The sequence below is a fragment of the Gekko japonicus genome, unplaced genomic scaffold (genome assembly GCF_001447785.1).
Source record: "Gekko japonicus isolate JY-2015 unplaced genomic scaffold, Gekko_japonicus_V1.1 scaffold2653, whole genome shotgun sequence".
NCBI lineage: Eukaryota > Metazoa > Chordata > Lepidosauria > Squamata > Gekkonidae > Gekko > Gekko japonicus.
This window is the reverse complement of record NW_015165903.1, coordinates 25,040-51,330: the sequence shown is the minus strand read 5'-3', so window position 1 is coordinate 51,330 and position 26,291 is coordinate 25,040. Positions and strand designations below refer to the sequence as shown.

The 26,291-nt window shown below is 51.1% G+C and overlaps 1 protein-coding gene across 1 annotated transcript in view; it reads left to right on the top strand.

Annotated features, from left to right (window-relative positions):
* GPR153 (G protein-coupled receptor 153) overlaps positions 1 to 25,533 on the top strand; it is a 57,944-nt gene extending 32,411 nt beyond the window's left edge. Inside the window, exons 2-6 of the mRNA XM_015411375.1 lie at positions 1,693 to 2,230; positions 4,390 to 4,819; positions 15,263 to 15,452; positions 17,161 to 17,345; positions 24,739 to 25,533. Of these exons, the coding sequence (XP_015266861.1) occupies positions 1,875 to 2,230; positions 4,390 to 4,819; positions 15,263 to 15,452; positions 17,161 to 17,345; positions 24,739 to 25,533 (1,956 nt within the window). The 5' untranslated portion in view covers positions 1,693 to 1,874. The remainder of the gene's footprint in view (positions 1 to 1,692; positions 2,231 to 4,389; positions 4,820 to 15,262; positions 15,453 to 17,160; positions 17,346 to 24,738) is intronic.
* The last annotated feature ends 758 nt before the right edge of the window (positions 25,534 to 26,291 follow it).

The following is a 26,291-nucleotide window of genomic DNA, read 5'->3' as shown; positions in this document are numbered from 1 at the left end:
TTATTATTATTATTATTATTATTATTCAGGGCTGTTTTTGTAGCAGGTACTCATTTGCATCTTAAGCGACACACCCCTAATGTAGCCAATCCTCCAAGAGCTTACAGTAGCTCCTGTAAGAAGAGCTCTGTAAGCTCTTGGAGGATTGGCTACATTAGGGGTGTGTGGCCTAATATGCAAAGGAGTTCCTGCTACAAAAAGAGCCCTGTACTACTACTGCTGCTACTACTGCTACTACTACTAATAATAATAATTTCATTTTATTGTCTTCCTTTCTCACTGAGATTCGGGGTAGGTTACAAAATAGGAAACGTAATTCAATCAGACAGCAAAGACCTCTGATAAAGAATGCAGTAGGACTTGGATTACAGAACTGAGAAAAATGCAAATGACAGACTGTCTAAGGCATGAAGAAAGGTAGAGGACACTGCGGTAAAAGAGGGAGGTGATAAGTACAGTAAACATTGCAATAGACTACAATATCGTCCCTTGCAGCGGTGACCTCCTTTGCTGTTGCGTTACATTACCGTTCAAATCCCTTTGTCAAAATACCCTCCTGAACATTTTGTTTTGCACATTTGCAGGAATAAAGAAGGCTCTGCCCCTAAAGAATCCCAGGTTTCCTGTCACCTTCTTCAGATGAGGAACCAGATATTCTTCATATCTTCAGCACACTCATGCTGTGGCTTAGTGGTAGAACCTTTGCTTTGCGTTCAGAAGCTCCCAGGTTCTAAGTCCCCAATATCACTAGTTAAGAGAGTCCAATTTAGTATTTCCAATTTTAGTATATGTGCTGCCGAAGCGAGCACTAGTTAAGAGAGTCAAGAAGGAGGTGACGGTAAAGTCCTCTGCCTAAGGCCTTGGAGAGCTGCTGTCAGTTAGAGCGGGCAATACTGACCTTGATAGCTCAAAGGCCTGACTCAGCGGAAGGCAGTGCCGCGTGTTCATGTAGCCTCCTTCCCACCACTATATCTAATAGTAAACTGTCTGGCCCCTCTACAGATGACAAAACCCATATGTAATGGTGCCACTTGAAGATAAGACAGGAGTCTCTGCACACCCGGGGAACTAGAAGTATGACTTTGAAGATGAACTGAAAGGGAAGAAATCCTCATTAGCCAGTCTGATGAGGCCTAAATATTCTCCAGAATGGATGGAATGTTGAGAGCAGCTAAGTGTTGGTTGAACAGAAAAGGGAGAAGAAATCAGCCTCTGAGAACTTAGCGCAACCTGGAGAGGGAGATTTTCGGGTCGGAATGGGAAATCCAAATGGTCACTCCCTTCTGGCTTCTTCACTCTGTTCTAGAAGCTGCCCTTCATTGACGTTGGAGACTCTGGAGCTACATGGACTCAATGGTCTATCCACTGAGGGCACTTAAAAAATCTTCAAAGATGGTTATTAGAGTAAAGAAAGCATCAAGGTGGGGGGGCATCCCCTGTACCCCCTTCCCAGATTCTCTTTCAGGTTATAGATTTGTTTTTGGTTTCCAGGAAAGTGCAGGAGAGTGACATATAAGAGCATTTCCATAAAACACACAGAGTTTCTCATGGCTCCATTGTTGTCTGGGAACATTACGCATAAAACTCAGAAGAGTTTTGAAATTTGCATCTAAAATGCATGGTTGGCGATGTGGGAAAGCTGTTCATCTGCCTGACAGTCCTTCTGTTCCCCCACTCCCTTTTCCTCTCCAGAGCCATGGACCACAATACCTCACTGGGCACCCTGGATCTAGCAGTTCTTGGGCGGGACCACTCCCCTTCCCCGATGCACCTTTGATGGCGCCTGCCGGCTTGTAGGATGCATTTCCTTCCTTCCTTCTTCCTGGTACGTCATCCTCACCTGGCCTCGCCAGACGGTGACCCCGCCTTCCATCATGCATGATGAACACAGCCTGCATAGCAATGCGGTGGCCTGGCTGGCTTGCTCGGGGCTGTCGGTCCTCGCCAACGCCTGGGGGATTCTCAGCGTGAGCGCCAAGCAGAAGAAATGGAAGCCGCTGGAGTTCCTCATCTGCACGCTGGCCGGCACACACATCCTTAACATCGCCATCCCCATTACCATGTACTCGGTCGTCCAGCTCCGCCGGCAGCACTCCAGCTACGAGTGGAACGAGGGGCTCTGCAAGGTCTTCGTCTCCACCTTCTACACCTTGACCCTGGTCACCTGCTTCTCAGTCACCTCCCTTTCCTACCACCGGATGTGGATGGTCCGCTGGCCCGTCAATTACAGGCAAGTCCTCTTTGCCCCAAAGAACAACAACAGAGAACTCTGTTGCATCGAAACCAGACAGATTAATTGGGGTGTGTGTTTCCGTAGGTTAAACCTCACTCTGTGAAACGCAAGGGGGAGCCAGTGTGGGGCAGTGGTTAAAGAATGTTGGACTAGTATCCGGGAGACCTGGGTTCGAATCCCCACTCATGCCCTGGAAGCTTGCTGGGTGACCTTGGGCCAGTCATACTCTCTCAGCCTTACCTTCCTCACAGGGTTGTTGTGAGGATCAAATGGGGGAGGAGGGGGAGGAGGAAGAGAAGAAGAAGAGAGTATATTTACACCCCACCCTTCACTACCCGAAGGAGTCTCAGAACAGCTTACAATCTCCTTTCCTTTCCCCTCCCCACAACAGACACCAATGAGGTAGGTGGGGCTGAGAGAGCTGTCTCGAGGATTGCTCTTGCGAGAACAGCTCTGAGAGGACTTGTGTCTGACCCAGGGTCACACCAGCAGCTGCATGTGGTGGAGTGGGGAATCAAACCCGGTTCTCCCAGATTAGAGTCCGTGCTCCTAACCACTACACCAAACTGGCTCTAAATGGGCACTGAAAGCAAGCAAAGTCACTTACCTCCAGCAGCTCTGTAGCTTTCTAAGTATGAAGTTTAACAGGTTGGGGCCAAAGCCTCCTTGATTTCATGGCTACCGTGGTGTACCAGGATTGAGGAGACCAAGGTTCAAATATTTTTTCATTCAGATAATTCTGTCCCACTTTTCTCCCCACCGGGGGCTCAAAGCAACTTATGAAGAAACACAAAAACATAATTTTAGACAGACAAAAATGTACAACTCTTGGGCTGGTTCCGGGTCCACTGGGCAAGCTCACTTAGCGCCACAGGCTGCAGGCCATGTCCAAAGAGCCAGGAGTCCTCTCGTGTTATAAGGGTCCTACTTCTGGCCATGCACGGGCTTAAATACCTGGAACAGGGAGGAAAACAGAAAGCTCAGTCCAGGCCTCATTCAGTGGGCAGACACGTTTCCAGGATCCCCACTCCTTGCTGCAAAACTCATTGCGTGTCCTTGGACCCGTCGCTCTTTCCGAGCCTTGCTTTCCTTGCAGGGTTGTTGCGGGGATAAAATGGGGAGCGGAGAGTCACGTAGGCCTGAGCTCTTTGGGAGGGAGGGAGGTGATTTTTGGATGGGCTTCTTTGGAGCTTTTTGAGCAGAGGCTAGATGGCCATTGGGTAGCAATGCTGATTCTGTGACTCAGGATGAGTTTAGAGAGATCGTGAGAGGGAGGGCAGGAAGGGAGGAGCCAGTCCTCAGCTTTTACGGTCCTTCCTTTTATAAGCCCAGGGTAATACCAACCACCACTTTGAGGTCGGGAAGGAATTTTCCTCCAGCCAGATTGGCCCAGGGAGCCTGGAGGCCTTTAGGGGGTCCCTGGCTGTGTTCCCTCTAAGCTGAGTTAGTGTGAGCCAGCTCACAGATTTTTAGCCTCCAGCTCACACATTTTTGTCTTAGCTCAGGAAGCAGCCAAATCGCTCGCTCACATCTTTAATGCCAGGAGCTCACAAAGTAGAATTTTTGCTCACAAGACTCCACGGCTTAGAGCAGGGATGGCGAACCTTTTAGAGACCGAGTGCCCAAACTGCGACCCAAAACCCACTTATTGATCGCAAAGTGCCAACACGGCAATTTAACCTGAATACTGAGGTTTTACTTTAGAAAAAACCACTCATACATTAACGTAAGAGGATCCAAAGTAAGGAAAGCAATCCCAAATGCTTTCATTTACTTAAAATTATTTGGCAGAGAATTCGACACTTTAATGATGGTCTGGGCCTGGCTGGGGCGATGGCATGCGTGCCCACAGAGAGGGCTTCTGAGTGCCACCTCTGGCACCCATGCCATAGGTTTGCCACCACTGGCTTAGAGGGAGCGTTGGTCACTGGGGAGTTGGGGTGTGTGTAGCTGTGAATATCCTGCATCATGCAGGGGGTCGGACTAGATGACCCTTGGGATCCCTTTCAGCTCTATGGTTTCTGTGTCTCTGAGGATGGGATTAAAACGCACCAGGCGGTATATGATGGATGGAAAACAAGGGCCTGCCTCAGTTTGTTCGCCTGTGTTGACCGAGTGGCTTTTGCGTGTCTTTCCCCGCTTCTTCTCCCGTGCAGGCTGAGCAACACAAAGAAACAAGCCGTGCACACAGTCATGGGCATCTGGATGGTCTCCTTCATCCTCTCGACGCTGCCGGCGGTGGGCTGGCACGACACGGCTGAGCGCTTCTACGCCAGCGACTGCCGCTTCATCGTGACGGAGATCGGGCTGGGCTTCGGCGTCTGCTTCCTGCTCCTGATCAGCGGGAGCGTCGTCATGGGCATGGTCTGCGTGGGGATCGCACTCTTCCAGACCTTCTCCATCCAGACAGGGCACAACATCGACAAGAACAAGTTCAACGTGCCCACCATCGTGGTGGAGGATGCGCAGGGCAAGCGCCGCTCGTCCATCGACGGGTCGGAACCCATTAAGACCTCGCTGCAGATCACCTACTTGATCACTGGGATCGTCTTCATCTACGACTTTCTGATGGGCTTCCCCATACTGGTGAGCCTCACAACAGTTTCTGGGAGATCCAGCCAATGGGGGCAGGTTTCAAGTCTGGAACACACAGGAACGGAGTTCTGGCTGACTCCTGAGTTGGCCACGCCCAGCAGGAACTCATTAGCATAATAGGCCACTCCCAACAGCAGAAACTCATTAGGATTGGCTACATTAGCGGTGTGTGGCCTAACATGCAAAGGAGTTCCTGCTACAAAAAGAGCCCTGGACCGTTTTGACAACAAACAAGGTGGGTGTGGCTGGATAACCACACTTCTGATAACATGGGCGTGTGTGGCCTAATATGCTAACGAGCTGTGCTATCATGGGGTGTGGCCTAATATGCTAATGAGTTCCTGTGGTTGGGTGTGGCCTATTATGCTAATGAGTTCCTGCTGGGCTTTTTCTACAAAAAGAGCCCTGGGTATAACTGTAGGTATGCTTGGAAGTGTGGGGCTCATGGGAGTTATTAGGATGGATCCTGCCCCTATCCTACCACTAGGGACAGACTTAGCCAACGGTCAGCAGGGGCAGCTGTCCTGGGACCCATGCTGTGAGGGGCCCCAACTGCCTCTGGTCCTGTCCCTCAGACGGAGGGGGGGAGAAGAAAAAGAAGAAGAGATTGGATTTATTCCCCACCCTTCACTACCCAAAGGAGTCTCAGAGTGGCTTACAAACTTCTTTCCCTTCCCCTCCCCACAACAGACACCCTGTGAGGTAGGTGGGGCTGAGAGAGCTCTCTCAAGAGCTGCCCTTTCATGGACAGCTCTGACAGGAATATGGCTTGCCCAAGGTCATCCAGCAGCTGCAAGTGGAGGAGTGGGGAATCAAACCTGGTTCTCCCAGATTAGAGTCTGCGCTCCTAACCACTACACCAAACTGGCTCCTAACCATTACACTAGACCAAAAGAGCTGGCCTCCACCTCTTGCACCCATTCTGTATGGTGCTTAGGGCACCCTCTTGCAGCAACAACTTCTCACATCCGATGCTCAGGCAACTAGCTCAGCAGCTGCTGCTTGTGTGCCCTCTCCATCTGAAGCTCGGGCAGCCCCAAAAGCCCCCACCTGCCTCCCACGCTTGTGGTGTGGTGGCAGTTCTGGGATTCCATCTAGGACTTTTGCCAAGGGCCCAGTATTGCCACGCCTGCCCTTGCCTACTACTCCACTCTTAGAGTGACTGGCCCACGGACACTCAACAAGTTTCACAGCAAGGCAGGGGATCGTAGACTGAGCCTCTGTTTTCCTCCCTGTTCCAGGTATGTAAGCCTGTGCCTGGCCAGAGGTAGGATCCTTTAAACATGAGCCTCACAGCTGCTCCTGCCCTCTCTATCTGAGGCTCAGACAGCCGCCTTCTGGAGATGGCCCCCACCTCTTTCCCACAGAGTACGGGTCACCTCTTGCTTGGCCCTGGTGGTAGCAGTTCTGGGGGCCCATCGCAGACTTTAGCCCAGGGCCCCAGAATCGCCGAGTCCACCCCCGCCTGATGGTCCACTGATTTGTTCAACTATTAAGACCCCTCCTTTCCTTTTGGCTCGCGTTGGAAGCTCCCCTCCAGTCGGAGGAGTCCTCCCCCAAAGTGCATCGGAGGAATGCCAGATCCCACCGAAGGAACAGCCATTGGAGGAAGACATTCGCATGGCTAGAGAATTTACCACCCCTGGGTGCTGCTGCATCTGTTATCGTAGAAACAGAGAGCGGAGAGGGGGAGGTTGATTGCTCAGGGTTCTGTGAAAATCTCCCTCCTTCTCCCCCCCACCCCCTGCCCTTTGGAAAACAACACGTCTGCCAAAACTGGATTCCAAATCTCCCGTCATCCCACTTCCCAGGCCCTCCCTCCAGCCCGCTGAGACGGCCCCTGCTAAACATAGCCGCTTCCAGATGAGGGGAAAAACAAATAACGGCATCTCGTCCTGGAGGCTTGTCTCCAGATGTGGAGAGCTGGCCTCCCAGCATGGCTGCTGGATTTTCTAGGCATGGTTCCTTCCCTGTGGCATTTGGGCAGGGGAGGGCAGGGGAGGGAGACTGCAGGAGGCCTCTGGGTTGTGTTCCCCCCCCCCCGATTCTATAATTGAAGGCACGTCTCCTTCTTGCGCTCCAAAAAACTAACAGACATCTATTTTCCCATTTGGCCTCCCAGAGCAGTGAGGGAAGAATCCTCCTTGCAGATGAGAGTTTGCCCAGTCGATGCTTTATGAACGGTCTCCCTCTCCTGCCCCCTTCATCAGGGCTCAGGGATGGGGCTGGTGGCATTTCTGAGATGCCCCCATGGCGGGCAGCTGCAGTGTCAAGGCCTAGCCAGGCATCCGGGGTGGACGAAGAGTGAATAAAGATACGTTACAAAATCATTTACTGTAGTCATTCTGTAGGAAATTCAATAATAGAAGAGGATTTTCTACCGAATGACTACAGGAAATGATTTCCCAACATATCTTTATGGACTCTTCGTTATTTTTGTCACGGATGTTCTTTTTGGATCCCCACTTCCTCCTGTGATCTCTCATTTTTGGCTTCTACCTGGAGGCTGGCAACCCTATCAAGACACCGTGTTGAGCAGGGCTTTTTTGGTAGAAAAAGCCCAGCGGGAACTCATTAGCATAATAGGCCACACCCAACAGCAGAAACTCATTAGCATATTAGGCCACACCCCTGACAGCACAGCTCAATAGTATATTAGGCCACACACCCCATACCTTCCCTTGGCTTGCCCGGGCACCCCATGGCTGCAGGGAGCCTGGGCAAGACAGCCCTTGGACAGGCCAGGGAAGGCACGGGGAGGCATTTAAATGCCTCCCTGATCCTTCCAGGGCCCCCCATGGCCCCCCTGCCTTGGAGTCACTGGGGGGGTCGCTCTCCAGGCCTTCTCTCTGTAGCCACGCACTCAGAGGTTTTGGCTGTAGTGGGCATGGCCAACTTTGAAGCCAGCCGGAACTCCGTTCCTGTGCGTTCCTGCCCAAAAATAGCCCTAGTGTTGAGCTTACATGGAATCTCAGAAGGTATGCCCCCAAATGCCCCCCCATGGCTATGGGCCTGTGTCTAGAGCAGCTGATGGACCTCTCCATGAATCTGTCTAATGCCCTATGAAACCCATCTATGCTTGTAGCCATCACAACATCCTCTAGCATTGTGTTCTGCTGTCTGATTACTCACTGAGTGAAGCAAATAGTTTCATAGCAAAGCAGGGAAGTAGGGATACACATTCAGACAGTGGCTTAATCTCTGCCCAAGCTGCTTAGTCTGAGGAGTCAGGCCCGAGTCAGAACTCTATTGGTCCCATCAGGTCGTCTGTCTGCTGATGAGCTATGAATGTAATGCTACATTCTGGCTAGTAGGAGAGGTGGCGCTACAGCACAGCAAGATTACCACGAAGCACAGAGAACAACCTGCCTGGATCCCAGGGTGCTGGACACCCTTTGCCTGTGTGTGCTCCTTCCTCTGTTGGGATGAAGCGTTATTTTGCCTAGATGGCTGGCAGGAGAAGAGCCCTGATGATGCGATTATCAGAGAGCGATCCTCTACGTCATTTTGGGTTTATAAAACATTAGCTTATACGGTAGCTCCAGAATGTCGGCTACTCTTCCTCACAGGGCGAGTGGCCTAAGGCAAGGCACTTTGGTGAGTTTGTGGCAGAGATCTGAACTGGGGGGGTGCTTCCTAGTTTGCCATTCAGCTACGCCGGCTCTGAATGCACAGCCATTCAAGTCTGTCCCGTTCCTCAGGAAGCAAGGGCTGGAGAGAAGGTCATTCATGTAGAAAGGGGAAGAGAAAAGCAGGTTGCAAGGAAGGAGGGGGTGGCAGGAGGGGGAGGGGGAGAGAGAGTGGGTATGAAATGGAAGAAATGATTTTGTTTTCTAGGTGTCAGCTGACTTCCCCCAAGCTGATCCCTGGTATTTTTAAAATAGCAAAGACCAGCACTGACAGGATTTCAGCTCTCGGAGAAGGCTGCACAGAGCACAATTCCTCTCTGAGAATCCGGGGGGGGGGGGGGGGAGGAGGCGCAGCGCCTTGAGCAATGCCAGCCAGAGCACAGAGGAAAGGACTCCGTGTTCCTTTGATGCGTTCTCTTGCAAAAGGTGTCAGGGGCCCCCAGGGAGAGGACAGAGTCTGCTGCGATTTCTTTCCGAAAACATGGCAGGCGAGAAATGGCAGCAGATTCCTTTGCTTTTTCCTCTTTAGAAGCGCTTACCGGACACAGACGCTGATCTGCTTGGATGGAACGATGGGGGGGGGGGGAGCACAGCCCTTCTGGCCTGCCCCCCGGCTTAACTGCTGCGTTGGCAGAGAGGGCATGGGGAGCTTTCGCCTTCGGTGCTTTGGGATTTCTGTGACCTATCGGTGGCTTTGGCGATTGGAGTCCATCTTGGATGCGGCTCCCCAGTTCCTAAAAGGGCAGATGAATCCATCAGAGCCTTTTCATGGAAACAGACAAAAATACAGTTTCTGCCTTGGGGCCTTCTGTGGTTCTCCCAAAGGAGCTCTCTCTCTCAGTGTATTCTTCTCCCGAATTTCCTCCCCTTTGGACCACAATTACCTCCCGGCACACCTGTGTAATACTGTCTCTCTCCATTCAAATGCCCTCCTCAAAACAAAGGATGGTGACAAAATTCCATGAATTCATTTCGATTCTAAAATGCCAAGTTCTGCCCTGGATCCCCATGCTGGGGATGAAACAGCAGTCGCCTTCTCAGCCGCGCTAACACAATTTGGTAGGATTTTTACTGTTAAAATCGGAGCCTGTTTTTTTGCATCAGCTGCAAGGCTATTTTTGGGCTTGGGGCAGGAATGTACAGTAACGGAGTTCCGGCTGGCTTCCAAGTTGGCCACACCCAGCAGGAACTCATTAGCATAATAGGCCACACCCAACATCAGAAACTCATTAGGATTGGCTACATTAGGGGTGTGTGGCCTAACATGCAAAGGAGTTCCTGCTACAAAAAAGCCCTGGGTAAACAGAATAAGAAGCAAAAGGTGGGTGTGGCTGGATGAGCACACTTCTGGTAACATGGGGGTGCGGCCTAATATGCCAATGAGTTGTGCTGTCGGGGGTGTGGCCTAATATGCTAATGGGTTCCTGCTGTTGGGTGTGGCCTATTATGCTAATGAGTTCCTGCTGGGCTTTTTCTACAAAAAAAGCCCTGAGAGTGCACGGTGCATAGGAAACAAGACATCCTGGCCTGGATAGCCCAGGCTAGCTCAATCGTGTCAGATCTTGGAAGGTAAGCAGGGTCAGCCTGGTTAATATTTGGATGGGAGATCTCCAAGGAATGCCAGGGTCGTGACAGGGAGGCAGGCAATGGGAAACCTCCGCTGAACATCTTTTGCCTTGAAAACCCTACAAGGTCGCCATAAATCAGCTGTGACTTGATGGCACTTTCCACCACCACCCAGAAACAAAACAGATTTGGAACAAGCAGAAGCAAAGATGATCCCCACCAACAAAGCTGACAGGGTTGGCAAGGTGGCACGATAGAGATTTGGGAAATCGTGGACAGGAAGAAACGTTCCTCTTTCTCCTGTAATCCTAGAACTCAGGATCAGCCTGTTACCATGGGTGGCAGATTCCAGACAAAAAACAGGAAGTAAGCTTCACGGAATGGGTCATTGAATGTGGAACTCACTGCCACAAGAAGCGATGGCTACTGGCTCAAATGGCTTTAAAGGGTGTTGGACAGATTTACAGAGAATAGCTCTACTATTACCAATTAGTCATGAGAGTCCAGTGGGACCTTTTGGTTAGGAGGCAGAATGTTTCTGCTTGTCAGATGTTGGGGAGCTGTCAGCAGGGCCTGCCTGAGGCTTCTCTGTAGCATTTTTCTAGCCACTGATGGAGACAGGATGCTGGATGACAGAGACCGCTGATCTGATCCAACAGGGCTACTCGGGTGTATCTATTAAAACAAAAATAACCGAAAAAGGGTATCTTTGTATATGCCACCCAGCCCTCATGCCCAAGGATGTGCACATATTAATTCCCCGGCCTTACTTCCAAGCAGGCCCATAGCTACAGTGGGGCTTTTGAGGGCTCCGCCCCCTTTCTTAAAGCCACAGCCCCACAAGAATTTCTCCTGTAAATGCTTTTTCAATCATTGGAAAACATTTTTTAAAGGTGTGAACACCTTTAAGCAGAGTAGGGTGCTGTAGTTGACCAATTCCTGCACTGAGCAAGGTGGTTGGAGTAGGTGACCTCTAGGATCCCTTCTAACTGTGTCAAGAAACTGGCCTCCTTTAAGAAACTGGCCTTTAAGAGAGTTCTTCTGCCTAAGTGTTTGCTTTCTTGACTATAGAAGTCATCACCCCCACCTCCCGGCTTGTTCTCAGAATTGTTGCTTAGGCTGGCAGAAGTGATTAACTTGCAGCAGCTGAGAAGTGGTTGACAGCTTGCAATTTAGAGTACTATCCTGGTAAAAGCTTTCTTTTGGCTAAATGGTTAATAGGCTACGGGTGATTGCTGGCACAAGAATACCTATGAAGAATAGACAGCTTGAGACAACTCGGAGAGAGAAGAGTCGCTGAGTCATAATGCTCAGGATTCTGGCTTTTCTTTCTGCACTGAGAACTTCAGCCCCACCAGAAAAAGATTTGCCCCACAAGCCACAAAACCCTGGCTATGGGCCTGCTTCTGAGCCTGACCCCTCTAGATCAAGATTAGACTGTAATCTTCTCAGGGCAGAGACCTGGATATATTATGCTGTGTAACCCCTTCTTTATCCGTGGGGCTGTACTGATGAGGAAGATAACTCCTGGGACTGAAAGCTAACCAAGATTTCTGCTCCCTTCACCGCTCTGCCGCTTGAGCAAATAAGTAAAAACGTCCTGCCCTTTGCTTCCTCCCACCCCCCAAATCCACAAGGTATCCTCTGACTGCGGCGCTTCAGGAGTCTGCAGTTTGGCACGCAGAGCAGCTGCCTTTGGTACTTGCCGGCTTTTCCTTCAAAGCTGTCCTGCAGGGGATGGTGCCTCGAAGGAGAGCTGGCGCTCCTGCCAAGGAGACACCCCCTTCCCCCCACATCAAGCCTCTCCCAGAGCGTTGCCCTCTCCACTTGCCTTCTCTGCCAGCTGCGCAGTCGCATTTCGTCATTCACGATGACTGTGAGTTTGGGAATGCATCCAGCCGGCCTGCCCTTGGAGTAACACGAGAGCCCCAATTATTTCCCCCCCTCAATTGTTTACGCAAGTCCCGGGTACAGCAGGACAGAGAGGACGCCCGGTCCACTGCTTTCTGACCTTGCTTTGTCTGTTTGTACATTTTTATCCTGTCCTTCTTCCAAGGGCAGAGAAAATGGGTCTCCCCCTCCTCCATTTTATCCTCACAACAACCCTGTGAGGTGGCCTCAGCAGAGAGTGACTGGCCCAAGGTCAAGCAGTGAGCCTCCTGGCTCAGGGAGTTACCTCTGTTGCCATCAGATACTTCAGCAGTGACACCACGCTGGCTAGAGCCAAGATGAGGATGGTGGGCCTTGGTCCAGTCACTTAGCCTCGGCTGCCTCTCGTAAAAGGGAGGAGGGGAGGTCGGGTGGGAGCCACTTCACACAGGTATGCATCCCGTTGTGCTTTTCTGTCACTCCAGCCCTGGAGTCCCCAACCTTTTTGATCCTGCGGGCACCATTGTAATTTTGATTTAGCATGGTGGATGCAGCCCCAAAATGGCTGCCACAGAAGGCGGAAGCAGCCACAAAATGGCTGCCACACCTTCCCTTCACTGTTAAGATCCTTGTGCTGTGGTGGCAGCTGCCGCCAAACCAACATTTAAAATAAAAATCTGCAAAGCCAATCAAATCTCCGGTGGCCAATCAGAAATCTTGCTGGGCAAAAGTCCCCCCCCCCCCCATTTTCTAAAAACACTTGCTTGGTGTCAGCCACATTGGGGATCCCTGCTCTAACCACATGGCTGTGGCAAGTGTGTGTTTTGTGTGTGAGAGGAGGAGACCTAACCGCACTGGAAAGGGAGGGTACCCGTTGGCTGAGACAATTCTGCGTTTGGTTCCACGAGGTAGCAGAATCTGCAGGCATTCTACCGCCAGGCAATGGAGCGTGTGCGAAAGAGGCCCTGCATGGGGCGCTTCTTGGGTGACTTGCATTCTGCAACCCGGCTTTCCGATTAATTTTGGGAAACGGCAAAGGAAAGCACATCTCTCTCCCCCCCCCGATCTCTCCAGCGCTTGCCATCTTTTACTTCCAGCCAGCGTCGACAGTGCATTTTCAGAACCGCTGAGCGACATTAAGGATTCAATTTATAAAGATCAAATTAAGTTAATTTGAATTTGGCTTACGCTGTGGCGTTGATGAAACATTGATTAACAGGCATGCGGGGGGGGGGGGAGCTGTTGCTGGCCTCGATGAATATGAATTGGTTTTGCATATTCTGGTCTTCTCCTCCTTCCCGCAACCCCCGTTTGAAATTCATGGCTGCCAGTAATTGTGTTGCTCTGCCAAATAAAAGTCTGGGCATCTGCGAAAAAAAGAGAAGATTCTCTAGGCGAGGCAGCCTCTGGCCTGCTGGGGAAACGACCCAAAGCTGAACGTGAAGGTTTTTTTTCTTTTTTGGCTTCCAAAAAGTTATTTCTTCATGCCCACTCCTAACACTCCCCCCCCCCGTCTGAATTGGCTCTGGATGCCAGCCTCCAGGTGGGACCCGTGGATACCCTGGAATTACAGGTTGTCTTCAGACTACAGAGAGCAGTTCCCCCGGGGGAAACTGATGCTGTGGAGGGTGGACTCTATGGCATCGTACCCCACCAAGATCCCTGTCTCCCCAGGCTTCGTCCCCAAAATCTCCAGGTGCTTTCCAACCCGAATCTGGCAACCCTACCCCCCCATCCCCCGCCGGTGGCCAAGAGGGACCCGGCAACTCTAGGGCTCTGCGTGGCTGCTGTTTTCAAATGCTGGGAAGGTTGAGTTGACCAGGGATCCTCTGGTTTAGCCCCAAACTAGATGCAAAAAGGGGGCAGGGGAGATTTCCCAATCACGTTTAATAGTTTAATAGTAAGGGAGGGGGAGTTTTGATTCAGATCAGGGCACAGGAGGAAGGAGGGTAACCGGGGGGGGAGCAGACTGGGAGGGGGAAACCGCCCTGAAAAGGGCTCCCTGGCCTCCCCTGCTCTTCTTCACCCCCAAAGGAAGGACTAAGGAAGTGGCAGACTGCCTAACTAACCGACCAGGTGCTGATCTTCCCCGGGTCACAGTGGGCTTGGGCTGGCCAGGGCACTGCCTCCCACACTCTGTGCAGGGGCTTAGGCTGGCTGAGCACACCTTCCCCATGCAACGTGGAGCTTGGGCAGGCTGGTCACATCCCTTCTGTGTAGGGGTGCCAACCTCCAGGTGGGGCATGGAGATCTCCCACTATTACAATGGGTCTCCAGATGACCAAGATCAGTCCCCCTGGAGAAAACGGCTGTTTTGGAGGGTGTACTTTATGGTATTATACCCTGCTGAGGCCCCTCCCCTCCCCAAGCCCCACCCTCCCCAGGCTCCACCCCCAAAATCTCCAGGTATTTCCCAACCCAGAGCTGGCAACACTACTTCTGCCCTTAGGCTGTTCTAAACCAGGTGGTGGGGAGGCCATTAGCCCACCAGGAGACAACTCAGTGCCTATAATGGCAGATCCACCCCTGGGGTTTAACCCTTCACATGCACGCATGCACAGAGAGAGAGCCATACAAATATGTATCAGAGTTGCCAGTGGCAGCCCCCGGGTGACCACAGGATGTTGAGAAAACAGTGTGTAGGGCAGGGGTCATTTCCTGCGGGAGCACACAGGAGTGGAGCTCCGGCAGTAAAAAGCCCAGGGGGCAGGCACATGCAACAAGCCCCACCCCCTGCTCCCAGCAGCCCTCAGTCAGAGCAAGAAGCAGCCAGGTAAGTTGCAGAGCCCCCCTCCTGGCCCCCCGGTCAAAAACAGTCCATTGGCACCTTTAAGACCAAGTTTTATTCAGGTACCAGCTCTCCCTCCTCTGTGAGGAGTAGGACAGATCTGCACGTCCCCCCCCCCAATAGGTAGTGATCCAAAAGCCAGTGGAGCCTTAGCGGTGGGTGTTGCCTTCTGACACACTTCCGGTGAGGTCAGGGGGTGTGACATATGCAAATAAGTTATGCTAATAAGTTATGCTAATGAGCTCCTGCACCTCTTTTTCTACAAAATTACCCCTGGTGTAAGGGAAAGTGTTGATGCCTCCTCCATGTGAGTAACATCTTGTCTTTAAAAGATTTTCACTCATTCTATTTTCAGAGCTCTCTCAGATTTCTAAAATTCCATTGGGGGGGGGGAAGTCCTTGGGCAAAAAACCAGTGTGTGTGTGGGGGGGTGATCTTTCTGCTCTGAAATTTCCCCATCCGTCTGCATCTCTAGCTGAGTCTTGCAGCCCATCCTGCAGGGACGGAGAGAGCCTTCGCATGCCTGCACCCTTCCTCTAGCACCCCCACCCCCAGTGATGTTTCTGATGCTTGACCCTGCAGGTGGTGAGCTTTGCCAGCTTGAAGTCAGATGTGGCCTACGACTGGATGGTGCTGTGTGTGCTCTGGTGCTCAGTCATCCAGTCCCTCCTCCTGCCCCTCTTCCTCTGGGCCTGTGACCGCTACCGGGCTGACCTCAAATCCGTCTGGGAGAAGTGCGTGGCCATCATGTCCAATGATGATATGGAAGAAGGTCAGAGCAACCTTTGAGCAGATCATACAGTAGATGTGCAGGACCAGAGTAGGAAACGTGCAGCCCTGCCCCACATCCCTCTTCTCTCCCCCAGCCCTGACCTGGATAGCCCAGGCAAGCCCGATCTCATGAGATCCCGGAAGCTAAGCAGGGTCGACTGTGGCTAGTACTTGGAAAGGCGACCTCCAAGGAATACCAGGAGCATGACACAGAGGCGGGCAATGGCAAACCACCTCTGATACATCTCTTGCCTAAAAAAGAACAAGTCTAGCTCGCCACCTAGTGGTGCATAACACTAAAAAGAGTTAGAACTTCTGGCTGCCAGACAATCTTAGGCTCTCCTGGCTATATTATTTATTTATTATTTATTTATTACAAACCATAGGTATAATAACAATTGATTGGCACAGTAATGAGATAATACAGAGAACAAGAAAAACTGTGAGAAAGTGACGCTTAATATATGTCTTTAAAGAATCATAGAAAAGTGAACAAAAATAATATATATAATAATAGAAAAATATATATTGACGGTGATCTCCGGAATGCCTTGCCGTTTCGAAGGAAGATCTTCTTCTGAACAAAGATGTGGGACAAAAATGGTCTCTCAATAGTTCATGTCCTCTGGTGACGTCTCACAATTATCAGAGAAGATTTTCAATAATCATACCAGCTGTAATGTATAGTAGAACCTGCCATATTTTTCTATGATTATGTATATTATTTTTGTTCACTTTTCTAGGATTCTTTAAAGACATATATTAAGCGTCACTTTCTCACAGTTTTTCTTGTTCTCCGTATTATATTACAAACCATGCCATAGATAATTAATTAATTAATCCCCCCGCCCCCGCCACTGCTGTCTTCCCTGAATTGTCATGGTCACCTGGGTTGCTCTTTGAAGGATTCAGACCCGGCCACATAATCACATACCCATGAACCAGCCTTGTACTGAATCCGACCTTTGGTCCCTCAAGGTCAGTCTTGTCTACTCTGACTGGCAGTGGCTCTCAGGGTCTCAGCCAGAGGTCTTTCCCATCACCTCCTCCCTGATCCTTTTAACTGGAGACACTGAGGATTGAACCCGGGACCTTCTGCATGCAAAGCAGATGCTCTGTCACTGAGCCACAGCCCCACCCACAAATCCATGCACAAGAACCTGCTTTGTCCTGAGTCAGCCCACTGATCTACCAAGGTCAGTCTTGTCTACTCTGGCTGGCAGAGGCTCTTCAGGATCTCTGGTGGAGGCCTTTTGCACCATCTGCTACCTGATCCTTTTAAGTGAAGATGCATGGGATTGAACCGGGGACCTTCCGCATGCAAAACAGATGCTCTTTCACGGAGCTGCAGCCCCACTCTTGTTCTCTCACAGCGGCATCAGGGCCTTGAGAAAAGGCAACTGTCTGCTACAACACCCCACCCCCCTCAACACTCCAGGCGGCAGCAACCCCAGGCCTCACATCTAACCAAACTTAGAGGGGTGTAGGCTCCTGTTGGTGAAGAACAAGAGGAATTAGACCTCTTGGAATGAGGAGATTGCCTCATAGCCTTCCAGGGAACCAGTCCACCAGGGATGGTCCCAGGCAATGAAAGGGCCAATCCACTCCTGTGCCAGGGGCCCTTATTGCAGGGATATATACTGTCCCCCAAAACGTAATAGCTTCTTGTGCTATCCCTCCACATCTCTCTTCTTCTCCTCTGCCTGCAGCAAACGGCCTCGAAGGGGCAATTCACGCTGAGCTGATGTATGAGAGGGCCTACGATTACAACTTCTCCAGGGACACTCTGGCCTTGGACCACATGACCAAGTACGACCTGTCGGCCCTGGAGAGGGGCCTCCCCCAAGTCTACCCCATCAAGCCTCCGACAGAGGACAAAATGCAGTATCTCCAGGTGAGCCACTTAGCATGGGGCTGGGGGAGGGGAGCCGGAGGGAAGCCTACCGTGGATCTAGCTGGACCGTAGTTGGCGGGGAGTCACAGCATGGGAAGCGGGAGTGGCCAAACGGGCCTTTGGTAGGGTGTCTTGAAACTAGTTCTTACATAAAGGTTCAAGGGCCAGAAGAAAAGCTGGTTTCCCCACCCCGCTTTTCTGTACCACACAGAGTCTCAAAGCGGCTTACAGTCACCTTCCCTTCCTCTCCCCACAACAGGCACCTAGTGAGGCTGGTGGGGCTGAGAGAGTCCTGAGAGAACTGTCTAGCCCAAGGTCACCCAGCAGACTTCATGTGGAGGAGGAGGAGGAAGAAGAGTTGGTTTTTATACCCCACTTTTCTCTACACTAAGGAGACTCAAAGTGGCTTACAATCGCCTTCTCTCACAAGAAGTACCTTGTGAGGCAGGTGGGGCTGAGAGGGTTTCGTGAGACTGTGACTGGCCCAAGGTCACCCAGCTGGCTGAATGAGGAGCAGTGGGGAATCAAACCTGGTTCTCCAGATTAGAATCCGCAGCTCTTAACCACTACACCACGCAGGCCAGCACTTAACATGCTTCCTCTTGAAGATTTACCTCAACTTGCAGTGCAGACCTCTGGGGACAGACACGCCCCCACCCCACAACTAGGTTTGCCAGTCATTTATTCCACTTCTCCTGGAGAAAATGGCGGCTCCAGAAGGAGCACTGTGTGGCATTATACCCTACCAAGGTCCCTCCCTTCCCTAAAGCCCACCCTCCCGGGCACCACCCTCAGATCTCCCAAGTATTTATGAACCTGAAGCTACCCAGGGGTCATTTCGTAGAAAAAGAGGTGCAGGAGCTCATTAGCATAACTTATCTGCATGTGCCACACCCCCTGACATCACTGGAAGTGTGTCTGAAGGCAACACCCACCGCTCAGGCTCCACTGGACTGTTTTGGATTGCTAGCTGTTCGGGGGGGGGGGGACATGCAGATCTGCCCTCACAGAGGAGGGAGAGCTTGTACCTGAAGGGGGCAGGCTCTGCAACTTACCTGGCTGCTTCTTGTTCCTCATGGCCCAACTGAGGGCTGCTGGGAGCAGGGGGCGGGGCTTGTTGCATGTGCCCACCCCCTGAACTCCTTACTGCCGGAGCTCCGCTCCTGTGCACTCCTGCAGGAAATGACCCCTGACCCTACCCATAACATGGCCTCTCTCCCATCAGAGCTGAGATTTTAGGCAAAGGTCTCTTTAACCCTGACCCTTAACCCCTGACCTGAGCAGCCCAGGCCAGCCCAGTCTCGTCAGATCTCGGAAGCTAAGCCGGGTTGGCTCTGCTCAGTATTTGGAAGGGAGACCGCCAAGGAAGTCCCGGTTAGTATTCGGATAGGAGACCACCAAGGAAGTCCAGGGTTGCTACACAAGGGCAGGCAATGGCAAACCACCTCTGTTCGTCTCTTGCCTTGAAAACCCTACAGGGTTGCCATGAGTCAGCTTCAACTTGATGGCAACAACAACCACAAAACTTTAACCACCTTCTAAGGCAACAGCGGGCTTGATGGAGGATTCAAGATCTGCCTTTCGGGGTTGGGCCCGAATGAGCCACTCTCACCCAGCACCCTGTTTTCAAAGGCAGCCATCCAGATGCCTCCTGAAGCTCGTCCGTTCTGCATCAGACTCAGATGGGCCTTTGTTCTTGTGCCTGCTCAGAAAAGGGAGGCGGGAACCTTTGCTTCTGTATCTGCTCAAGGAAAAGGTGATACGTATTTGGGGGGGGGAGAGGACGATGATGGATTTACCCTTAGGTTCTCCTGGGGATTGGATGGGAAGCCTTCAAAGGCTGAATTCACTAAGAGATGGATGTTTTCCCGTTACTGCATGTAATTGGTGTTTTGGATCCACTTTTGCATTTGTTTGCAATTCTAGTTTGCTGTCTTGGCTTATTGTTTGAAGCCGTGGGATGAGAAGTGCAGAAATTAATTGCACTGCCACGTCCTTTCAAGATGATAGATTAGGCAAATGTTTCGCATCTTCTCCCATCCCAAAGGCTGCCCTTCCCTTCCTCCGACTGCATCAGAGCTTTGAAGCTTTTGTTCGCTGCTTTTAAATAAATCTGACTGGGTTTGTTATGTAAGGCTAATCCTCAAAGGTAGAGAAGGTTCCCCCCTCCCCCGTTCACCCCCCAGACATATATGTTAATTGTTTACTTATGTTAAGCATTTGTATCCCTCCTTTCCACCCAATTAGAGCCATCAAGGTGGCGATCAGTTAGAAAGACTGATCAGCTTTAAAAACTATACATATATAATTACCAGCAATTAAACAGGGAGGAGTGTCAATAATGGAACACCAGAGGAAATACCAGAAAAACCCTACTGGTGGAAGACAACGATAGAGGGAGACCGACGAATCTCTCTGGAGAGGGAATTCCATCATTTCGGTGCCGCAATCAAGAAGGCCCTTTCTTGGGTTGCCACACATCTAGCCTCAGATGACGGCCCCCCCGAAGTGGGACCTCTGAAGATGATAATAATGGTTGGGTAGTCTCGTGTGGGCATAACTGGTCATTAAGATAAGCAGGTCCACAGCCCTTTAAATGCCTCCCCCCCTCCATTGGAAACAATGGAGGATGGAGGCACCTTAGAATTGGACCTCCTCATCCAATCTTTTTGAAACTTGGAGGGGTTTGGGAGGAGAGGCACTAGCAGCTATGCTGCAAATTTGGTGCCTCTACCTCAAAAAACGGCCACCAGAGCCACAGATACCCCCCAGATTGATTCTCCATTATAGCCTATGGGGACCATTGACTATAATGGTCCCCATAGGATATAATGGAGCAAAAAATATATATTCAGCAATCCTGGATATGTCCCCAATTTTAATACAGTACCAATACTGGGATTCGGTAATATTGGGAAATACCAATATTTTTCAGGTTCAGTATATCCAAACCGAAAAAATTCCAATTTTTTCCTACACGCCCCTATTGAACACTGTAGCACGAGACCCAGAGGTCATTTCGGGGGGGATCGCAGTTCCCCCGGGTGAGGTACGGGGGGCGGGGCACATGACGATGCCCCGTCCCTGCTTCCGGCCCTCATTCAGCCAGGAGGAGGCAGGAGAAGAGGGAGGGTAAGTTGCTTCCTCCCTGCCTCTCCCCACCCCTGCCTGCCTGGGGCCAGGGAGGGCCTTCATGGGTCTTCCTTGCACTCCCGCCGGCCTTGCAGGTCCACCGCCGGGCCCCTCATGGGGCTCGGCAGTGGAGCTGCAAGGCCGGTGGCAGTGGCGGCGGCGGCAGCGGCCGGGACTGTTGGGGGTGGTGTGTGTGGCCTTATGACACACTTCCGGTGATGTCAGGGGGTGTGGCCTCATGACACACTTCTGGTGATGTCAGGGGGTGTGGCATATGCTAATTAGTTATGCTAATGAGTTCCCCTTACTCTTTTTCTACGAAATGACCCCTGACGAGACCCATACAGCACTTCAGTGCTACAGCAGCACCATTGAGATACATTGAGAAGTGTTATACTGATCTCACGCTATAGCGCTCAACTTAGAATGTTCAAAATGTTTGAGGAAGATTGCGCGGTGAAAAGGGGCAGAGAGAAAAGTGCGGCACTGTTTGGAATGGCCAGATTGCTTTAGAGACGGCTCATTAACGGCAGGAAATTTGCTGTATGGAACCTCCATCCCTGTACCGCTTTACTCGGAACCGGGCCAACAGTGGATAACATCCAGTTTCGGACCATAATGTGAAAGGGGCCTTAATCTCTTTCACTTACATTCCAACATCAGTTTAAAACAGGAGGATGGGGGGTGCCAGGTGTCATGGAGGGGTTACGGCTCGTGGTGCGCACCTTCCTGGTGTTTTCCACCTCTGATCAAACAGGTTTGCAGATCATATTGCATGTTTTGGCTGCTCAGTCTGCTGACTCCACTGCTGCGTGTTTTATCGTTTCCAGCTTTAGCAACAAGGTTTCTATTTTTATTGCCTCATTATGCAGAACACCTGGCCAAAGCAGTATCTAAATATCTGAAAGGAATAAATGACACCTGCTTGACCCTCAAGGCAACACAGAGACAAAGCAAAGCATCTTTGGTGTGTGTGTGTAGCACTGCCTCATTTGGAAGACTTTCTCCTCCCTCAGCCCCCTTTCCTACCTCTAGCTCCAGTTGCCATGTGCAAAGAGCCCCGAGTTCCTGCTGAGCAGGCACGACACAAGCAGAGTTAAAGATCTGTTCACACGCAAAGGACTTTGGCAGCTTTGTGCTGGCACAAACGCTGCTTTGGACAGGGGTGCCGACTCACGGCCTGTTTTGAGTAGGCTGAGGATGCCGTCTGATGGCTCTCTGAAGCCATCAGAGAGTTCAGTCCTATAATAATAAAATATTAAAAAAAAAAAAAAAGAGAGAGTTCAGTCCTGTGGAAGGACTTTGGAGTGAATGGGCAATGCATGTGGTCATTACGCAACGGCGGGCAAACTCTTACGATCAGGGCGTAAGCAACCCCACCTGAGTCCTCTAACAGATTTATAGCCTGTTCCAGTGTCTCGCTGCGGCTGCAGAGGCCTTACTGTAGGTGCTGGAACAGACAGAGAAAGTCCACCACTTAGGAACCATGAGAGCTAGAAACTTGTTTTCTTTAAGTAGCAGCCGGTGATACACAAATCTGTGCCTGCGTGCTCCCGTGCCGAATTGGAAACACACAGTTGGAATCCAACGAGTTAGATGAATATTTGTTTAATGCAATGAAAACAGAGAATACAGGGCTGAGTGCCTTAGCATCTCAGCAATTCCAAAACTGTATTCTGCCATAACCAGGAAGGGCTGAAGGTCTTATACCCCAAATGACATCACATATAGTTTACACATTAAAGAATCTCTCATTGGTACCAAGCAGTTAACATCATACAAGCATCATTTGACTTTAAACCTTACTATTGGTCTCTCATGTATTGTCAGTGATTACATTTGCTTATCTGCTCTTCAGAGCAAAGGGAACATTGAGAACCAGGGGTCATTTCCTCCAGGAGCACACAGGAAAGAAGCTCCGGCAGTAAAGAGGCCAGGGGGCAGGCACATGCAACAAGCCCCACCCCCTGCTCCCAGCAGCCCTCAGTCAGAGCAAGAAGCAGCCAGGTAAGCTGCAGAGCCCCCCCACTGCCCCCCCTGGTCAAAAACAGTCCAGTGGTACCTTTAAGACCAAGTTTTATTCAGGTACAGCTCTCCCTCCTCTGTGAGGGACAGATCTCCACGTCCCCCCCCCCAATAGCTAGCAATCCAAAACAGTCCAGTGGAGCCTGAGCAGTGGGTGTTGCCTTCTGACACACTTCCGGTGATGTCAGGGGGTGTGGCATATGCAAATAAGTTATGCTAATGAGCTCATGCACCTCTTTTTCTACAAAATGACTCCTACTGAGAACCTTTCTGACCTTAGTGAAGCTAGTCCCTCTTTCCCTTGTTTCTGGGGAGCTAGGTGATATGGGGTTGTGATTCACATTCAGCTTTGCTCTTGAAGTCATTGCAATTTCTGAAATACACATTCCATTCTTATTGCATCCTAATTCTATCCCCAGAGGCCTCTAATAATGCTTTTCCTTTAACATATATATAACTTTATATACAAAAGGTACAGTTATAAAATATATTCTACTATAAGCTTCTCTAATCAAAGGATTCTAGGTTACATACCAAGATCTGGCTCTATTATAATTAAACTTTTGAAGGCACAGTGACAGCTGTCAATATGTAAACATGTCAGAGGAAATATCAGACCCCGCATTCAGAAATCAGATTCATTTTTCCCTTGTCCTACACCGAGAACCCCGATTCTGTGGCCCAGCTTCTCTGTGCTGTCATGGGTCATCCACTGTAGTCTGATGTAGATTAATTATACTGGATTCCATGTTCGTTTCTTGGTAGGGCTCAGTTGTTTGCAAAAAAGCTTGAGTTTTGTACTGTAAGGTTCTAGCTCCAACTGGTGACAGTTTAAGAACAAAACCAGACAAAGAACAGATCTACTGACTCGGTGTAGAAAACTAGCCATGGCTGGAGTTGGTTATGATGGATTCCCCCACACACACACAGCTGCCAGGATGGGGTAGTGGCTAGAGTGTTGGCCTATGGTCTGGGTGAGCCAAGTTCAAATCCCCAGTCTGCCATGAAGCACCCTGCGTGATCTTGGGCTACTCTCTATCTGTCTAACCTCCCTCACAGGGTTGTTGTCAGGGCTCTTTTTGTAGAAAAAGCCCAGCAGGAACTCATTAGCATAATAGGCCACACCCAACAGCAGAAACTCATTAGCCTATTAGGCCACACCCCTGACAGCACAGCTCATTAGCACATTAGGCCGCACCCCCATGTTACCAGAAGTGTGGTTATCCAGCCACACCCACCTTTTGCTTCTTATTCTGTTTACCTTGTTTGTGGTCAAAACCCAGGACTTTTTTTGTAGCAGGAACTCCTTTGCCTGTTAGGCCACACACCCCTAATGTAGCCAATCCTAATGAGTTTCTGCTGTTGGGTGTGGCCTATTATGCTAATGAGTTCCTGCTGGGCGTGGCCAACTCGGGAGCCAGCCAGAACTCCTTTCCTGTGCGTTCCTGCCCAAAAATAGCCCTGGTTGTTGTAATGATAAAATGGAAGACGGGGGAATGCTATACATGGCCCTGAGCTCCCTGCAGGAAGGGCAGGATAAAAATAAATTATGCCATAAATTGAGCTTATTATCTGGGCCTATTCCGCCCCCACCCCAAACTGGGGGAGAAGAAGGATCCCAGCATACACAGAGTTGCAGAGACCGGTCCAGCTTGGAGGGGATGTTGCCCTATGAATGGCCTAGTAGCCCCCGATAATATCACTTTGTTGAACACAAAGTAGGTGTGAATGTCTCCTGTGTCCAGATGGGATGTGTTCTGTGTCCCACTCGGCGTAACCAGCTGAAAAGGAGCAAGACAGCAGTGTAACAACACAGCTAATGTTATGGCTTCGGCACACACAATGGAAAGCAATGTGTAAATATCCCCACATTTGATGTTGCGGCAAGTTTGCTGAATCTGCCAGCCGTCCCAGACGCCTTTTGCCACATTGTGGTTCAAGTCAACTTGGCCTTGCTAGGGTGTGGCATGGCTTGCGGGAAAGCAGACCTTTTCTTTGCCATGAGTTCCTTTGGACTCTACCGCCTACTTGTGCGGAATCGTCCTTACTCAGGCCGCTGAGTGGGGACAAGCGTGCTTTAATTCCCCCCTGCTGCTTCCCAACGAGGAGGCCAAGGTGGTGTTTCCACTGAGTGTTCCTCTCCCAAGAGCATTCTGGGAAATCTGCAACTCCCTGTGTCTTTCTAAAGCTGGGTCAAGGCCATTAAGGGTTGTGCCGCTTCTCTCTTCCCCAACAGGTCCCACCCACAAGGCGGTTTTCCCACGATGAAACAGACATCTGGACAACTGGCCAGATTTCTGCCTACCTCCAGCGCTGGGGAGCAGGCGAGGACGTGGCTTCCGGCCTGGCCCACTTGCTCGTCCCACGGCATGGCCACGACCGACGGAGGACCAGCCTCGTCACCTACCAGGAAGAAGGACGCCCATACCGCAAGCGCAGGAAGTCCGCCGAGAGCGTGCTGGCCCTCCGGCCCTTCTCTTACGAGGACTTCTACAAGGAAGGCGGCGGCTACAAGTGCTTCAGCAAGGACGAGGTGGTTAATTTCATCGATGACCTGACGCCCAGCCACAGGAATGCCCCCTTTCGCTCCGCTTCTATCTCCATCATCCCAGACACTCTCCAGCACTGCTCAGAAGCAGCGGCCCTCGCCCGCTTCCCCTTGACTGATTTTGAGCGGGAGCCCCAGGTGCTGCGCCGTTTCTCTGGGAGGGGCTGCTCGCTGATGGTACCAGGACCCTTCCTGGCACAGGAGGACGCCAAGAACCTCTTCCCCAAAGGGAGCGATGGCACCCCGTGCTTCGAGCAGATCCACATCGAGCTATGCGAGGCCCAGACACCGGAGGACCGCGGGGTGAGCGGCAGCTGTTCAGAACCCGAGGGCTTTCGGACAGGTCTCAGTCCCTCCTGGGGGGGCCCGGAGGACCTACGGGGAAATGGTAGCAAAGGGGGCAGCACGAGCAGCTTTCTGAGTTCGCCCTCCGCCTCCTCCGGTTACGTGACGTTCCACTCAGATTCTATCGGCTCGACCTAGAGCCGACCGTGCGAGAGGCCATTGTGCATGCCGTTGGTTTGGCTTGGTTTTTCACGACAACTCTTCCTCTCCTCGCGGCCTGGGTTTCGTTGTCGGGACTGGTCAAAGCACCAAAGAAGCCCTACTACGCCAGTCTCTTGTGTGTTTTGTTCAACAGGGGGAGGGGAAATGAGAGAGAGGAGGCGGCCAAGATGCTTCCAGGTAGCAAGCACTTGTCCCCCATTGCTTGGAATCCGTGTCCGTCATTCTGAGCGACACCTCAGGACTCTTTCTTTCCTGTCTGGCGAGGAGGAGAGCTCCGGAGGAAAGAGCGGCAGGCTTCATTTTCTTCCTGCCAGTGGCGTGAGCCGATTGAACATCTCAAGGCTCATCAGGAATTTTTGGGGTTTCCTTTTTTTTTTAACAGCCCTACATTTCTCCCCCCCCCCCCCTCCTGGTACTTTATAAGTAGGTGTGAAATTGTGCATGAATTTCTCCGTATCGAACAATACTGCGATGCATTTCTGGAGGAGGCTGTCGTTACCAAAAGCTGGGGATTCCCTTTAACGCTGGTGCAAGGTGTCTGTGTGTTTATGTGTGGGGGGAGGGGAGTATTAAAGTTTCTCTGGGTGGCTGTTTAAAGGGGGGGCAAGCAAAGGGGCCGGGGACTCCCTCGCCAAGAATTTGTCTGTTCTGTTTGCTGGTGAGAGCCCCAGGGAGGTCTAAACATGGATCTCTGGGTTTTTTTTTAAATGTCCAGGGTGATTATTTCCAGGAAA